The sequence below is a fragment of the Rutilus rutilus genome, assembly GCF_951802725.1.
Source record: "Rutilus rutilus genome assembly, chromosome: 19".
NCBI lineage: Eukaryota > Metazoa > Chordata > Actinopteri > Cypriniformes > Leuciscidae > Rutilus > Rutilus rutilus.
In genome coordinates this window covers 18195472-18214486 of record NC_140232.1, presented here as the reverse complement: position 1 = coordinate 18214486, position 19015 = coordinate 18195472, and the positions used below count along the sequence as shown (strand labels likewise).

Sequence of the window (19015 nt, the reverse complement as noted above, 5' to 3'; positions counted from 1 at the left end):
CACTGCACTTATGAATACTCTTTTGACACCTCACTGAAGTATGTGTGAGGAAATGATAAAATGCCTCAGGAGATGAACATAAGGGTATAGCACCACATCCTGAAGTCATGAAATATTCGCAACCTCACAGCATCATTCACATTTCATGACCAGCTTTATACACACAACCCAAACGTATACATAAAACAAACATACTGTTTACCAGGGGTCGGCAACCTATGAAAACAGATCTACATTTCCAGGTAATCGTTACTCATAGTAATACAGCTTGTTTTATTAAGGTAGGAGTTATAAATATGATTAAGGTGTGAGAATTGAACTGTGCAAGTCAATTAAATGGTTGTGGCACTTAATGGCAAACAGTTAGCTGACCAGATCCTGCAAATTCTTCAGTTTTCCAGATCTTTTGTATATCTGAACCCTTTCCAGCAGTAACTGTATGATTTTGAGATACATCTTTTCAAACTGAGGACAATTGAGGGACTCAAACGCAACTATTAAAAAAGGTTCAAACATTCACTGATGCTCCAGAAGGAAACACAATGCATTAAGAGCCTCATATATATATTATATATATATTAGGCCTCGTTTACACTGTCAGTGAAATGTGACCTAATTCCGATTTTTTGCTCATATGTGACACAGATCCGATGTGTTCTATGACAGTCTAAACAGGAAAAAACCGAAACGCGTGCATTCGGATATTTCGAGATCGGTTTCAGGCCTCATTCATATGTGGAAATAAATCGGATATGTGCCAATGCGACTGTCATGTAAACAGGCAGATCGGATTTTCTGAGGCATTAGGCAACGTCTCCGCGGTTTAATGATGAGAGAAACGACGTGCATCTGCAAAGGGACGGATGGCCCGACGAAACGTTGTGTCGTCGTAGGAGAGGAATGTGAAAAAACGTTGACACAACATATTGTTGTACACAACCAAATTTCGGACCCGCTGCTCCTCGTTAAAGCCCATATTTAAACACAATATGCTCCCACCAGTCCTAAGATCTCTCTCACACACAATAACTGAAGCATATGTGCAATGATGACTCTTTTCGTCCTCCTTCGCCTCAAAATCATGGTGATGTTTGACGAACTTCGCATATATCTCAGAGCTAGGATCAAGCATATTTCCCTTTCCCAAGAATTTAACCCTTTAAAGCATGCGCGATGTTTCAGATAGTATGGCAAGTGTTAACACATGAATCGGATATGGGTCAGAGTTGAAAGAACGTGTAAACGGACAGTAAAGAAAATCGGATAAAGGTAACAAATCAGAATTGGGCATCAAGACCTGCAGTGTAAACGAGGCCTTAAGGCCCTTGCACACTGAGTCCGAAATTCGCATCCGAAATTTTCGCACGTTAAAAAATAAATACGACCTCACGTTATGTCAATCACGCTTGCACACTGCCTCCGAAACTTTCGTCCGTCAAAAAAAATTCGAATCCGGTTCGATTTTCTGCATTTTTCGCGTCCGTAGCAAGCATTTTGAATGGTGTTTTGACAATTTAGAGCCACCGAATCACGAATATTCACGAATCCGAAAAAACGCATGCGCAAATTTCGGACTCAGTGTGCAAGGACCTTTAGTGCCGTCAACGTTAACGCGTGCGGTAATTTTTTTCCAGTTTAATGCATTAAAACTATTTAACGCAATTAACGCAGCATCAGTTTTTTGTGTCATCCTTTGGCTAGCGTTACATAAGTGTTCACGCTCTTATTCATGCATATGCTTTTAAACCATTCAAACGCGACAAGAAAAAAGAGAACACACTGTCTGTGAATATCCTGTCTGTGTGACACACACAACGTTGTGCACACAAAAACGCACGCAAGTATAGAGTTATCTTTCACGCTTTACAAACAGTAAAACACAATTATGTCAAAATGTCCATTTTGTCAAGTATCCTCATAATAGTCTTAAATGAATGGAAAGAGTTGTGAGAAAATGAGACGGGTGTCAAGGTCTTAAAGTGGCAGCAGCCAATAATGCTGTCTGTCATTAAAGTTAATCAAAGAACAAAGGTACCATCTATATTTAATTTGTAATTTATGCAGTGCAGACTGTTTGATAACTTTATTCAAGTTCTGTATATTTCCTACCTGTTAGACATCAGTAGCTGTATCAGTGATACTAGCCTTCATTCATAAAAAGATGCCATTAAACAAGTACTTAAAATATACTGTCTTTAAGTTGTTTCTACATTAATTTGGCGATTAACTGTGAAAATATTACATTATAAAATATATTAAAAACGTATAAAAGCTTAAGTGTTTTTAATCACGATTAATCACAGAAAAAAATGTATGATTAATCTAGTCTGATTGACAGCACTAATATATACACACACACACACGTAACCTGCTACAATAATTAATAATCTAACAAATACAAACATTGTGACACACATCACGATCACTTCTCTTAATGTTGAGCATTTGTTTCATGAAACCCTGCCATGACAGCGTGTGCCCTTGTCCACCAGGTTTTCCAGGTCATTAGGCAGACAAAATGCCTCTGTGGAGAAGTGTCATCAAAAAGAGAGAATCAAACTTACTCTTTGAAGGTAGCCGTCTCAGGGTCTTCCGTCATAACATCGTGCAGCGCCTCCACGCTGATGTTAATGATCCCGCAGAACTTGTCCTGGATCACGCTGAAAAATGATTGCAGTGGAAAAAACGTTATTCAGAGAATGAACACAGCGTTCCAACATTCAGAGAACCATGTTGTGAGCAATGACACCACTGTGACAGAAAGATGTTTTAGGGTGTCTTCACAAGCCTGTGAGCAGGGATGTCATGGTGGAAGTTTTAGTCAGAACCAAAGGGAGTGAAATTTCACAATACGATACCACAACAGAAAGTAATACGCTATTCAAACCATTAAAGGGGTGGTTGATTGCTATTTCACTTTTTTCATTTTAAATACTGTGTAATGTTGCTGTTGGTGCATGAACAGTATCTGCAAAGTTGCTGCGCTGAAAGTTCAACGTAAGCGGAGATATCGTCTTTTAAAAATCAGGAAGTTTAATGCCTACAAAAACGACTCGAATGGGACTACAACGAGATACTTCCCGGGTTTTATACGTAACTAACCCATACATTTACATCAACCCTCCCTCCGGAACATGTTCTGCTGTCGAAGAGGAGGAGTTATAGTGGAGAGAGCTGTTGCTGTCAGGTCTTCTGTGTTCAGGCTTCCTACAGACGCTGTAGTTCGTCAACAATGGTTAAAATTTAAGTTTGATTATGTTCCTGACAATTACAATCGTAGTTTAGCTCTCTGTGCTGCGCATTTTACGGAAGACAGCTTCCAGAATCTACACGAGTTCAATGTCGGATTCAACAAGAAACTATTACTCCAACATGAAGCAGTTACAGCTTTTAAACCAGAGGCCACAACCTGCAAGTAAGATTTAATCATTTTAAATGTATTTGCCTGTATAATTTAAGACGTAATGTTTTAGTTTTATCAAGGATGTAAAAAAATGCCAGCGCTGGCTTTAGTATATGACAGATGCGTATAAACATTTTGGACCCGAATTTGTAATATGTACAAATTTTGTAAACGTATTTTCCATGTATAGCTACTTTATGACGTAATTTTTTTATTTGATCAAGAACGCAAACCAATGCCAAAGCTGTTTGGTTATAGTAGCTAGTTAGTTCGATGTTATTTTGTGTGTATAAGAAACGTGTGCAAACTTCAAAAAATTATCGCAACAGCGAACTTCAGCTGCTGTTATCACATGTACACCTAAAGAAAACGACAAACTGAGTAAACTACCGGTAAGTTTTGTGAATAGTTAAACGGTTGTTCATTCTATCAATAAAACAATATGTTTAAAAAACGGTATTACTCAGTCCTGTATTCAGTTATATTAAATGTTTAATCAGGGGGAAAGCGTATCTCAAAAGCTAACAAACAGCAGTAGCATTTTCAAGTATCAGCGTGTGGAAATTCTTTGAGAAAATAATAATAATTAAAAAAAAATTGCCATTCAGAAACGTTTAGTAAGAGCCGTGTTTGCGGAGGTTCTGCTTGACTCTCTTCATCACCGCTCTCTGGGTCTGATTCTGGCTCAAACTGATGAGGCAATATTGACACCATTACATTTGACCGGGCCAGGAGCACATGTAACTGTCGCCCGTAAAGGTTATGGGCGTGAAGATTCCGGACGCAGTTTAGCCAATTACAACACACCGGCCGAACTAACCAATCTGAGCTCATTGCCTCTTTCTGAGGGAGTGGTTTCATAGACTCAGGAAGTCAACCGGTCGTTCAAATGACAGAGGAGGAAGCGGCTTACAATAAAGGTGAAATTTATGAAAAATAAGGCGTTTTTTAACAAACGAAACACGAAGACATGTTATATTGCAGCCCATAAACACAATCAAGCAAAGAAAAAAGGCAGTAAACCACCCCTTTAATTTAGTTAAACCGTACTGTATAAACAAATGGCATAAAAACAATAGCCTTCAAGCATTTCTCAATTATCTTTATTTTTATTATTGCCACACCAAGACAGCCATTTCGCACAAGAAATGCCTTTGCATGCAGGCAAATACGCATGTAAGCGTTCAAAAGCAGTCACCTGTCAGTCTGACAGCGCGTGGGTATGGAGTTGATACTCGCCTAGCTAAACTTTAGAAAGACTGCTATTGTTACATTTTTTTATTAAGTTTTAGCATTGACTTGGTTGCAAAGCACCGGTACTTTCAGCATCCTTGCCCATGGGTATTGAGATTTTCAGTCTGAAAAAAAAAAAAAAAAAACCTTTTCAGCCTGGAAATAGCTTTCACTCACAAAACCTTTATGCAAGGAACAATCATATAAGAAGACCTACTCAGTCTGGCTGAGTGTTAAAATCCAAACTACACTCAAGGGATCTAAACATGCCAATAAAAGTTGAATGTCATTAGATTATTAAACCTTTAATGCAGATGTTCTTTATGCTTTCTGTTATGTAACAACAGTTAGCAGCACTTTATGAAGGACAATCTCACCTTTTCACAGTCACATGAGAAGGAATGTAAAAGGAATAATTTACCCAAAAATGTAAATTCAGTCATAATTTACAACCCTCATCATGTCATTCCAAACACATACTGCATGACTTTCTTTTGTGGACCACAAATGGAGAAGTTCAGACAAACGCCTGAGCTGCTCTTTTCCATACAGTGAAAGCTCCAGTAAAAATAAAAACAAACAAGTGCTATTTTAGTATTATTTATATACTATTATAGTTGTTATTATTTTTTGGATTTGCTTTTATTTTTATATTTTGCAGTTGTCATTTTCATGTTCATTTTATTTTTTGTAACAGTCATTTTTATAATTTTTTTTAAACATTGCTATTTTATTAGTCATTTTAGAGATTCAACTTATTTCAATTACTTGCAAAGGCAACAGTTATCATTTTTTAAGTTTTATTTAACAATAATAACCTTGAATCATTCGACTTGTGCACTATATTCCAAGTCTTCTGAAGCCATATGATAGATTTGTGCTTGACTGAAATTTGATTCATTATTCACAGCTGTCGTCACCTAACACTTTCAATGTACTGTGTAAAAGGAGCTCTGACATTCAGCACTAAACATCTCCTTTTGCATTCCAAGGAAGAAATCCATTCATATGGGTATCATAAGATATGAGTGAGTAAATAATGACCGAATTGTCACTTCTTTTATCCCTGATAACCCAACTATCCCTGTAAGAATGAAAACATCCTAGGGTCTTGACCTTGCCAGCACCTTCCCATTTCTCTTCTATCCTGTGTTTGGCCCTTTCCATCACAACCTTCAATATAAGCCCCCAATGCCTGATAAAAATTGCTTCATTCGTCACTCATAGATCTGGAACACACAAGATCCCTCGACTGTCTACTTAGAACCCTGTGAAGATTCTTCCTCCGCCTCAGATCTGCTCATATGCAGCATTCAATGAAAAGCCAGATAAGGCCATCCTTAAAAATATTTTGGTTTGCCATAACAGCCCAAAAAAAAAAAAAAAAAAAAAAAAGGATCGGTAGGTCGGACTATATATTATTTTTCACGATTCAATGTAAAAAAAAAAAAAAAAAAAAAGTAAAATTTTGGTCATGGTGATTACGTAGGTATGAATTTAAACAAATTTGCATATCGGGACTTCACTGACAGAATTTCGTGCCAAGTTAAAGAGGTGTCGAGAGAGAAAAAAAAAGAGAGATTTTGATAAAAAACAAAAAAAAAACATTTATATTTATATATTAAATAACAATTAGAAAACCTGTATAAACTGAACACCAAAGAATAATATTAACTATTGAGCGGTGGGGACGCGTTCATGTGTAAGGGTGGCGCTGCCAATAACGCACCTAAAAGCTGTCACAAAGAACTGGGAAAAGTAATGATTATTAATATGTCAAATATATCAAGGAGACATTTCAATTGTTTATTAATAAACAAGTGTTTTCTGTGTCAAAGATAAGGTTGATGATGCTGACTCGAGATCTTCGCAGCAGTGAGAGAAATGCACATTTCATTCGGATTAGCCTACATAAGCAGAGAGCTGTTTTCTTTCGTTTTGAATTGTTTTGTTTAAAAGTACACATTTCATGCTTTCTATATATATATATTCCTCAGGTCTGTGAGGCAAGTAGCTTATACGCTGAGTTTCGGTTCATTTAAGAGACGATCTCTAGTTCACGCGCCGGCGACTCCGTGTCCTGATTATATTGCCTGCTATATTTAGCTTAAATCCAAGCAATTGGTTGATGAAACATTGATTAAAATTAAGATACAATTAATACAAAACGAATATGAAGTACGAAATACGAAATAGGCTACAAACTTAATGAAGTGGTCAAAATCATGCCTGCGGCCCACTCCATTTGTCTCCCGATATTTTCGATATCATCTTATTCATGCTTTTCACTTTTCATATAATCAACATAAAATAAAAAAAATAGATATTATTTTATTTAAACATGAATATGAAACTAAATCATTTTTTAATGACTGTGCTACAACGCACAGGCCTATTAGCCTACAGGCTACAGAGAAATTTAATGTCGGAGCTTCTTACCGGTGAGCATGTGGGGGGAGAGATACGATTTTCGATCAATCAGCGAATATTATTTTGCTTGATATTCCAATCCTTAATATTTGGTGTTTTAAATGCCTGTTTGAGATCTCTGTGAAAGTTTTAAAGCAGTCTTGTAGTGCCGCTTTCAGAGCGGTCACGTCCGTAACGATGTTTGTTCCTCATGCGAAATGCGAACACGAAAAATTTAATAAAAATGAATATATTATGTTCTGTGGAGAGCCAACCCTTCTTCATCCAGTGGGTATATTACTTTTGGTTTGCCAGTATAATTCATAGAATTACTAAAACATATTTTACCACCTAAAAGTTAAAGATTTTTTGTGTCAAATCCGGACCGTAACACAAGTGTATTTCCCTCATATTAAATATAAAACGCATGGGTACACTGATATTTTTCTAACGTCTGAAAAAAAAAAAATCGGTAGGTCTTAACGCAAGTTTACAACCGGCAAGTCGGTCGGACTAAAAGGAGAAAAAATTTTTTATTTGGGTCGGTCCTAAATTGACAGGGTCGGTCGGGTTACGGCAAACAAGAATATTTTTAAGGATGGCCTAAGGAAGGTCAGTCCTATTAAATCTCAAAAACACTGCTCGGTGAAATGAACTAGTCGATACCATTTCTAGAGCAGCAATCACATCTCTGCTTTGGAAGAAGATGAGGTACTGAGGCTGCTAAGGGAGAGGGGCACAGCCGATATGACTTAATAACAACAAATTGGTCAGAAATGAAAGACGGGTGGTATGAAATTACGATTGTGATACGAAGTGTGCCTGCCTATTACCCATCTGCACCCCAGTACTGGGGAATTACTTAATCCAAAACGAGATGTTCACATCATATTTTATCAATGTTTTCATTCATTTTTACTACATAAAAGTAAAATTCTCAATATTGCATGTGCCTCACCATTCAAAACTGATGACTAAAAAAAGTTTTAAATAACTCAAAATGTGTCATGCTAAGCATATATTACAATATATACTGTAAAAAAGCCAATTAGCATTTTGCCGGAAGACACCCTGTAAGTCAGCTACAAACAAACCTGGCAAGCACTAAAGCTAGCTAAATATCTACATCAGCTATACATATATTAAAGCTTACAGCTGTAATATTACATTTTTGTGTAGTATAATACAGGGTATGAGGCAAACTTATCTCAACACGACAATATTAGAGCTACAAGAGCTGTGCTATTGATCAGATGCATCATATTAAAGATTTCTTATCACCCTGCTTGGACCTGAAAAAGAAGCCTGTATACTACCTAATAATGCTTAAACCGGCACTTTTGGACAATTAAACTAGCAAAAAACATATTTTTTTATGGGACAACATATCAGAAGAATTGCATTCATGTAAGACTACTGTAAAGTCTTTAAAAAAAAGGATCAAAATCAAATATAATTCTATTCTCTTTTTTGTGCACTTATAATGAAAGTTGAGGCTGGACCCTCAGACATTTGACCTTTAGAATTAGAATAGGCCGTGTTTTAACTACTGTGCCTTTAAATGTGAAATCATAGTAACAGCATCACTGACAGGTCATGACTGTTATAATATAATTTCTCTATTAAAGTGAAGTATTTATATGAATCAAAGACACTGCATTTTTTATTTTATTCAAAAAAGACCAATAAACTAAAAATTCCTCTGAAATAGAGCTGCACAATTATGACAAATATCAAAAAGGGAGATTATTGATTGAAACTTAGTCAAAGAATGGAAAGAAAAAGCTGAATCTATTTACCTGCGAATCATGTCTTGTGGTTATGCTACTTGAAATTAGTGATAAATTAACCACAGTCTAAATCACGTAATCCACTTGGCTTTCTTTATGAATATGTATTCCAACTGTAATCAAGCAAGCAGGATTGCTCTACACTGTCTAAATGTTCTGGCAAACTCCAACATCATTATTCCAAAGGCAGCTGGATGAAAACACTCTGGATGGTTCTATCTGTGCATGTGTAGAAATGAAAACGAAAATCTGCATATCCCTCTCCCATTTTTTTTTTTTGGCCAGGCTGTATGCACAGAGATCATTACATCATTATTATCATCATCTGTTTATTCCGCGCTCTCCAAATGACTGAAGCAGAGACAAATCTGTATCGTTTCATTGCTGTCATCAACGTGGTTATACTTCATTAAGGGGTGAAATTGTTTGTGACGTATTGCACCTCAGAGAAGAAACATTCAGTGCCTTTGGCATTGCTGTGAGCCCACAGGTGTTTATTCAGCGTGAGTCAGAACACAGCAAATAGAATAGTAATGGCAGGATCAGAAAATGCCATTCATAGCGCCCTGAACGCATTTGAAAATTAATATGCTGGGCCTCATTTCATGCAAGCCTCTCGGCACAGCTAAATATCCTTTCAGAGTCAGCTTTCATAATTTTCTCTGTGCCGTTCAAGACACAAGTATAAAGAAATGAAAAGGCACCTGAATATGGAAGATTGTTGACTGGTGGAGCACAATTCCTCCACAAAATAAGTCTGTATATTGCAATATTGTAGTATCACAATTATTAAAATAGTATTTTAAGGCACACCAGACAGAAAATTCCCTGTTTGGATCAGGGACAGAAATTAAGGTGAAATTAAAGACAAGAATGATTAATATCGATTTTGCACTACCATTCAAAAGTAAGGTAAAATTTCTTAATGTTTTTGAAAGGAGTCTCTTATGCTCACTATGGCTGCATTTTTCTGATCAAAACTACAATTAAAGCTTTACTATTGTGAAATTATTACATTATTTAAAATAACTGTTTTTGATTTTAATAAATGTAAAAATGTAATCTATTCCTGTGATGGCAAAACTGAATTTACTTCAGCATCATTACTCCAGTCTTCAGTGTCACAAGATCCTTCATGAAATAATTTCTAATATCGTTAGCCTCATAGCATAATTGCCTAAGTCATATTTCAATTTCTTTGGAAAACAAGAAAAAAAAACAAAAAATGACTTAGGCAATTATGCTATGAGGCTAACGATATGCTAATTTGCGGCTCAAGAAACATTTCTTATTTTTATTATCAATGTTGAAAACAGTCATGCTGCTTTGTTTTTGTGAAAACCATTAACCAGTCATTTTTTTTCAGGACTCTTTGATGAATATAAAGTTTAAACATCTTTATTATAAACATCTTTACTTTCACTTTTGATGAATTTAATGCATTCTTGCAGAATCAAAGTAAAAAAAATAAAAATAATTCAAGCTCAAAAAATTTTAACGGTAGTGTATTTATATGTGAAAATTCTGATCTAGGGCTGTTTGGTGTTTGCTCAGGCATCATTGTTCATATTATTGTGTTTATTACTCTCCAGCTAAAAACCTTTTATTCCAGGGTTTATACAGATTCTGTAAAATGAAATTCCAGGACTTTCAAGCACTACTTTTTTTTTATTTCAAGGACAACAATCAATACTTATCAAACAATATGTTTATTATTTATTTATTTATTACTCAAATTACAGATATAAGGTATCCAACGTTTCACTTCATAGAGATCAATCCATTGACCAGCGCTGTCAGGCATGGGAAATCACCTTAACCATTGAAAGGATACTATGACAGAGATATCGCTTTCCTCATTCAAACTGATTTTTTCCCCTTATGAATATATGATTGACCTGAAGAATGAAAGCTATATCATATACTTAAGGGCTGCAGCGTTAATTTTGCATGAAACTATTGTATTTGTGTTTTTTTCCTAAAAACTGAAACACTAATTTCATATACATTGTATGTCAATAATTCGAGCACTTTAACCTCTTCAAAAATAAAGATGTTTTCAAGGGTTTTCCAGGACCTAAATGTAAAAAAGTCAAATTCAAGTACTTTAAGCCCTTTATACACCTTGTACGAACCCTCTTAGTTAGAATATGTAAAAATCTGCATTATTTAAATTTATAGGCAATCATTTTCAATCTAATTATTCAGAATTAAAATGTGGTATTTGACATATGTATATTTATGACATGCATCATATTTATTAGTAAATTAGTCAGAATCCCCCCCCCCCCCAAAATAATTCAAAAAAATTTCCCTGAAATAGAGCTACAGTACACAATTAACACGGTCATTTATCACTCTTGAAGTGTAATTGCAATTCTTAATGTTGATTAATGTAATATTCATTAAAATACCTTAATCACTAATGAGCTGATGTCTTTTCATGCGGTACCTCTAAATAAAATGTTGGAATAATGCTTTCATGATCAGTTAAAACCGGTAGCGGTAGAAATTGCAATCTAGCTTATTTATTGAATGACTGTGCATCCATACCCTGCCTGCAAAAGTAATGGAAAAGATACATTCTGACACTGGTTTAGATACGAGCAGAAAGCAAGATGTGGCAATAATGGAGAAAACAACATCGTGTTCCTGAGCTTCAGAGACTGAGGCTCAGAGATATCGCTCACGGATCCAGGCTGTCTCTACAAGCGTGATAATGCATGGCTAGCCCACTCTCTCCCCCAAGACTCAGGCTTAAGCCGCATGGGGAGCCTCCTGCGTATCACAGTAAAGCCCTGACAACTGCAGATGGAAAACAAGGCCATGATGGAGCTATCACTGTTGCCAGTTAATCATTTCTTTGGGTGGGAGGGAGATTGACAATGAAGGCCACTGGTATCGATGCCATTATTGATCTCATAGAACAATGACCCGTAAGATCAATCTCAATTTGATCCGAACGCAACTCCATAATACAAGATTTCAAGATGGCCACATATACGGACAGATACATGCATAGAAAATGTGGACACATACATACATACACATACATTGATAGATAGGATCAATCCAGAGAGTGAAATATTTTGTAGGTGACATGCCACCCTTCAGAAAAGGGAAGTGTGTTGTACGGTCCAAACATGAGCCTGCATGCAGAGACATGCTCAAGTGTTTTCAAGTGGCCGGATTGAATATTTATATTGTAATGAGAAACATGAATGTGCGTCAATCATGAATTTCTGTACCATTTCTCTTCCCCTGATAGTCTGCACATGGTACAAAAGCAATATGACTTGTCAGATTGTCTGGTCTTTAAAATGGCCAGGGGTTAACAACCTTTTGACATGAATTTTAAATATTTCTTGTTAATCACTGTGCCACATTGCATAGAAAAATATGTTGTGATGCGGTGCAGAATGCTTGGCACTGTTTCCCAGAGAGAAAAAAGAAAAAGCATGCAAATTTCCACCTCATTGTGTGTTACTGCATTATTTGCACTTGTATTTGGGATGTGTGTTGTGGAGGCAACTAAGTGCATCACTTCCCTTGATGCTATTTTGAGTTTCAACATCACTGCCAGGACCATGTATGCCCAGTTGAAAAGACTGAAGAGAATTGACTCAAGCAGATGTGTTATTCTGCAAAACCTTATTTAAAACATTACTCATAGTAACATCCAATTTATTTTTTTGAGCGCAAAAAGAAACAGAAAAAGAATCTGCTCACAGAAAGTCATTTTTGCTTTTTGTTGGTCAACGCGCCAAATCTGCAAGACCAATTTCCACCCGTTGTGAAATCTGTGTGGCCGAATCTTTTGACCTTACAAGAAAATTCCCAATTGCGTGGACTGCAAAAATTCACTGCACAACGGCAAATGTGGCTGAACCTTAATACGTAAATATATCTCCATAAATAAAGATAATATAAACTCGCATTCAATTAGTTATAAAGTCAGAATTGCAAGATATATACTCACAACTGTGAAATATATGCTCGCAATTGTGAGAAATAAAGACTTTTTTCCTTGCAAGTTTATATCTCGCAATTCTGACTTCATCTCATAATTGCGACTTTATATCACACAATTCTGAGAAAAAAGTCAAACTTGTGAGAAGTAAACTCGTAATTGCGAATTGTGAGATAAAAAGTTGCAATTACTTAAATTATTTTATTCAGTGGTGGAAACAAGCTTATAGAATCTACACTTTCATACAACTTACATCTTTTTTTGCAATAAACTTAAATATATTGTATTTTATACTTCTAATCAATGACTAAAAGTCCATTGTTTATGATTCAGTTCATTTGCAAAGCATCATGGAATGAGAAGTTCATTATATCATAAAAGACATTTAGCACACAATATGTTCTGTTGTATCTTTCTCTGATTCTCAAATACTTATGTGCTTCTAATCAAAGTTGGTTTCGGTTACACTAGTGACAGAGTTACACTGCACTTACTCAAATACAGTAAGTACTGAGTAATATTAACTAACTACATACTTATAAAGTTATGGTTAAGGTTTGGTTTAGTTACTTGTAATTAGGACTGGGTATCGTAAAATAAAAAAATCGATACCGATACCTTGACTTCGATACCGGTTCCTGAATGATACTTTTTTCGATACCAATTTCATGAAAATATTACATATTACCTAAAAAACAAACATTGGTTTTATTTTTTCAGTTTGTTGACTTTTTTTTTTACACTTAAAGACTCATAAAGGATACTAGTGGGCAGAATATATGCCTCACGCTCCTGTGCACATAAAGCTTGCCTTATTCATCAGATTTTTCGTGTTTCCGGTCTTGCCAGCAATTATCTTGTCGCAAATATAGCATCGTGCACTGTTGGCATCGAGCCTGGTGAATAGCCACAATTCTGATCTTTTCCATATCTTTTACATCACCGAGGGTTGGGACACTTTCACACTAAAGCCTCACATGTGAGCCATGTCTCTGGGCCTAACCGACGTAAACTAGTGTTTTTCCTCACTGACGTTGACGAGATTAACCCCTTAGGTATCGAAATTTGGTACCGAACGACAAGAAATGTTTTGATACTCTATGGCATCAAGGCAATTTGGTCAGTGCTAAAAAAAAAAGTATCTAACTCGATATCCAGCCCTACTTGTAATTAAAGTACATGTAGTAACGTGAAACTATGTCACCTTAAAATAGTGTGTTTTTGGAGTTTGGTTCATGATCACTCTTGCCCTCTATACTTAAAAAAAAATGGGTAGTCATTTGCTTGGTTCGTTTCTATTCTATTACATCAGTAGTAAAAAATATATTTAACTATGAGGCATGGAAACTTAAATTACTTGTAATATTATAGGCAAAATGACTGACTCGCTTTTACAACACCTGACATCTCAATTAGATGCAAATGGAACCTTGAAACATAATAGCTATAACTTACAGGCTATCTCACAATGTGACAAGAGGGATGATAATGGGGCTATCACTGACATCCGAACTGCTGACGTGGCTAATACCAACATGCCATTTCTCCCGACAAGTCACCATTATGAAGAGATTTTTCATTCGTTTGGGCTCTGAGGTGAATGTCAAATGATTTGTATAAATGCTTTCATTTGTACAGCTTGCTGATGACATCTACAATATCAGCTTCAGGCATTTGCATGCAAATGTGATAGGATTCTCCAGCAGTGTTTATAAGATGACGAACCTGTTGTCAGACGGTAAAAGCGACAGGAGCGCCAGGGCAGAGAGCTTTCTCCTGTCAGGCTGGGTGATGTTGTCCATGCGGTCCACCCACATCTCAATCATACTCCCCAAGAGCTGGTCTGCCTGGGAAGCAAAGATCGCCATGATAAACAATCTTGTTCATATAATTCTTATTTATAATTTGGCTGTGCACACACAGGTAAGTGAGGCACACTGGGAACAAGATTAATACATCCTTCATAAGATAAGAGGAAAACATTAGGGTACGTCGAGCCGCCTGACAGGCCGAATATATAAAAACCTCCGTCTTTGAAGTTGTTTGGCTGAGACTGTAAATAATAAAGGGGTCTCTGCGGGAAAGATATTTCTGGGATTGAGGAAATTAAGGAGAATACTGATATATGCTGAGACTACAATAGTGCAAATGAGTTCGATTTTTCAGCGGGGATATATGGCCCAGGGTTTAAAGGGAATGATTCTGTGTGGGCGGCTCAGCAAAGCATTCGGGTCCACTGGGACCAAATTACAGTAAGATCAGCTCCCACAAACACAACTAAAGATACGCTGCGCAGAGAAAGAAAACTAGGCCAGGCTTGAGAATTTTTAGTTTGTTGGTTGATTTTTTGCTTCAGTTTATTTGACCTTGACATAAATGTAAATGTATATATAGCAGTGGCATGTAACGCAGTGACTCTTACTTTGGCAGGGTTGAATTTGATATATTTTTCAATTGTAGTCTTTTAAAAAGGCATCTGAAATAACAAACTAAGTGCAATGTAGTGTTGTGAAAAATATAGATTTTTCAATACATAGACACTGAAATATCTGAAACGCTTCCAATACTCATTTTCTGCAGAATAGATGATAACGTGATTACAGCTGCTCTTTCTTGCTCTCTCATCTCTTCGACAGCAAGTTGACACACAAACCCGCCTCCCCTCACTCACTCATTATATTTACTACGGATTAATATTGTTGGTGTTACATTTTGGCGTGGGATTGCGCATAATTTTACTTATTCCCGCAGATGTGCATAAATAAAGCCGCCTCTCATTACTAAATTGAGTTCTTTTGCACTGCTTATTGCACTTAAACAGTCAAATACAAACAAAAATAATGTCAAAATGCCAGTCTTGGCAAGTATTCACATAAACACAGTTAGTTATGTTTTAAGTGAACGTAAACAGTTGAGAAAGAAAACACGTTTAACAGTATTATGGATCAGTGTGTCAGGTCTTAAAGTGACAGCGGCCTAATATGCTGCCAAATTATAAGGAAATATTAACAATATCTATGTGGCATTTTTTCCTTATGGTATCGAGGTCAATATTGTGGTCTGTGAAAATGCTGAGTGGCTAGTAACTTTGGGAAACTACTAGCCACAGTGGCTGGTGAGCAAAAAAGTTAATGTCAAGCCATGTACGTATGCATGTATATATATAAAATGAACTAAAACCTTAAAAAACATTTTTATTACTTAAAAATAAAATAAGAATGAACTGAAATAAAAAACTGAAATTTATTTCAGCTAATTGCAAAAAAATTTTAGTTTAAAAACTAAAACCTAAGTGAAAAAATAAATACAATAATTAATTAAAAATAATTCAATGAAATAATTCAATGATATACAGCTAGGTGTTTCATCAGAACTATCCATTTTAAAATTCACTCTCTATCAGGCAAGCAAATGCTGGTGGCCTGGCAGTCATCCTCACCTCCTGGTTGAATTCCACAGCCATCTGAGTGAGAAGTGATGTAAAAAAGCCTGAATTCTGCAGGAGAATCCGACCCATCACCCCGAGGTATGTAGACATAACCACAGGATACCTCTGCAGTCAAACACACAAGTTTGTGCAAACATTGAAAACTGGAAACAGTGGAGTTTCACTGAAATGAGGTTAGTGCAAGATGAATACTGTAATAGACTATACTGTGTTCAAACTCACTTCTCCTTCGACAATCCCCTGTAACACAGCTGGCAGAAGAGGCTGAAACATATGGGAGCCTAATATAGGACTTACTTTGATGGCAATTTCAACAACCTGCAAGAGGGAGAGGGAAAGAGAATGAATTGATCACTGCAGAAAATATACCACAAAAACGGAAAGTGGGCATGAGTAGAAATGGAAAGTATAATTGCCTAAAATCCCCAAGTGCTCAAGGAGTTACACAACAGATGGAAATCAAATAGTTAAAACATGTGAGGATTGTGGAAGATCAAACTCATTTTAAAGCTGTGGAAAACAGGTAAATTGGACTAGAAAGAAGCTTTGGAAGAGATGGCTGATGGATCATCTAAGCAGGAATCGGGTGGTGAGTGATTTGAATTCTCATCTTTAAATCCCTCGGTTAGACGTTCTACTGTGAAATCATAACACTTTCACTATATTATGTTTTTCTTCAAAAACATAAAAAAACATGTTTTCCACATGGATTGGGTGAAGTTTTATTTAAATCGATTTAAAATGTATGTAATTCATTCAATATAATATTTTATGATATATAAATGTATGGCATAAACAAACAGCAACCTACTTTTTAATTGGTATTTTATTGTCTACGGCAATTAAGAACAACTGTGGGCATACACACACAATAAATACAAATGCATGAACACGTCTTTCAAAAAAAAGTAGGGAAAAACTAAAGCAAAAAAATTAATTAAATTAAATAAAACTACAAAAGTACACAACAAACATCTAATATACAGGATCTACATGCATAGCCCTCTTGTTTTTATAAGCAAATAGTAAAATTAGTGCAATACCACATGGAGATTTTTGAAATGGAAATAAATCAATGTTATTTTTTTAAATCCCCAAACTAATTTTATTTGCAGTACTGAGGTCTTAGGAACCCCAAACATAAAAAAAAAAGAGATGTTGAATCTGTCAATCAGAACATCAGGGTCATATGCCTTGTTCAAGGGCACAATGGTGGTGGTACAAGTCTCGCTTCTTGCAGGAATCAAACCACAGGGACTATATTAATATTTCTGAACACCATCATACTCGTGAATCGAGAAGGAGAAGGCCTGGAACAAGCCTACAGGCATTGCCTTTAGGAAACGTAATGGCCAAATAAAAAGCATACTGAATCACCATGTTTAATATTACATCACCAGCAAAATCAGATTGAAGCCCCGCAGCACAATTCTGACCTTGAGGACAACCAAATAATTTTCAATAATCTCAAATTGGCCTTGTCGCTCTGAAAGAGAGAAAGAGAAGCTTGTAATTGTGTGAATTCTGTTGTCAGACTATGTATTGGTTTGAGAAGGGATCTTGGCAGCCGAAAGCCATTAACCTCCTGTTCCACCCTCACTTTGACAGGATGCAGGATGAACCGCTCCCTGAAGGTGCGCTCCTGTTTTCATTTTTCTTCTTCAAGCTGCTAGTGCACAAACATCCTGGCACATGGGGCAGAACTTTACTTAACTGACTTCAGAGGGTGATCTACAAACAACATGTATAAAGTAATGTGTCTGGATTACAGCCATGATGGAGTAGAAAGCTTGAGCTGGCAAAGTCTCTCCAGACTGCTGTCGGAATTACACAACTTTCGAGGTTCACTTACATTTAGTCATTTTGACTTCCATTTACTTCCATTGACTATTTCATGGAAAGATAAGAAAACGTCTTGATCAGGGTTCCATACATGTTTAATTCTTTTTAATCTCAATTGTAGCATAAAGTTGATCAACACAGGAAATAATTTAGTTGAATTTGTTAGTTTTTAGCAATAGTAATAGTAGCAGTAAATTGCTCTAAGCCATGTCAGCACCGTTTTTTAATGGAAAATACGCGGCGGCCATATTTTTCAAGATAAGCGAATGTCCTCCTAGACCAGGGTTCCTCAGACTCGGTCCTGGAGGGCCGCTGTCCTGCAGAGTTTAGCTCCAACACTGATCAAACACATCTGAGCAAGTTAATCAATGTCTTTAGGATCACTAGAAACTCAAAGCTAAGTGTGTTTGATCAGGGTTGGAGCTAAACTGTGCAGGACAGTGGCCCTTCAGGACCGAGTTTGAGGAACCCTGTCCTAGACAATCACGGTACTTGGGACAAAGACACCTCATGGCAGTTTTCAAGTCAATCGGACAGACTGTTGCGTAGATATAGATGTTTTCGTGTTTTTATTCCATTCTATAGACCACCTTTTTCACGCAACCACAAACTGAGCTCATTCATAGGTGTATCGAGTTTGGTGAGATTATCTCATTCCGTTCAAGAGGGATAGCAGTCTTAGTAAAGTGACTCGAACGTTTTGGTGTCCCGTCATGGACGTCAATCAAATTTTTTACTTTTTGATAATTATGAACACCAGAGACTCCAGAGAATTTTTCTGCACCGGTCTGGTTCAGATCGGACGAAAAAACGAGTACTAGCTCACAAAAGTAATTTTTTTAAATTTTAAATACCATAAAATTTCAACCATTGAATCTGTGACGTGTTTTGTCTGCCTTGAGTCAAGGGTTGCAAAGGAA

The 19015-nt window shown here is 36.4% G+C and overlaps 1 protein-coding gene across 2 annotated transcripts in view; it reads right to left on the bottom strand.

Annotated features, from left to right (window-relative positions):
- Positions 1-19015, bottom strand: part of ipo11 (importin 11) — a 172323-nt gene that overhangs the window by 29974 nt on the left and 123334 nt on the right. For both annotated transcript variants that reach the window (XM_084390373.1, XM_084390374.1), the window contains exons 25-28: positions 16476-16571; positions 16245-16358; positions 14531-14652; positions 2565-2660 (exon numbers count right to left, since the gene is read on the bottom strand). In XM_084390373.1, coding sequence (XP_084246499.1) covers positions 2565-2660; positions 14531-14652; positions 16245-16358; positions 16476-16571 — 428 coding nt within the window. The remainder of the gene's footprint in view (positions 1-2564; positions 2661-14530; positions 14653-16244; positions 16359-16475; positions 16572-19015) is intronic.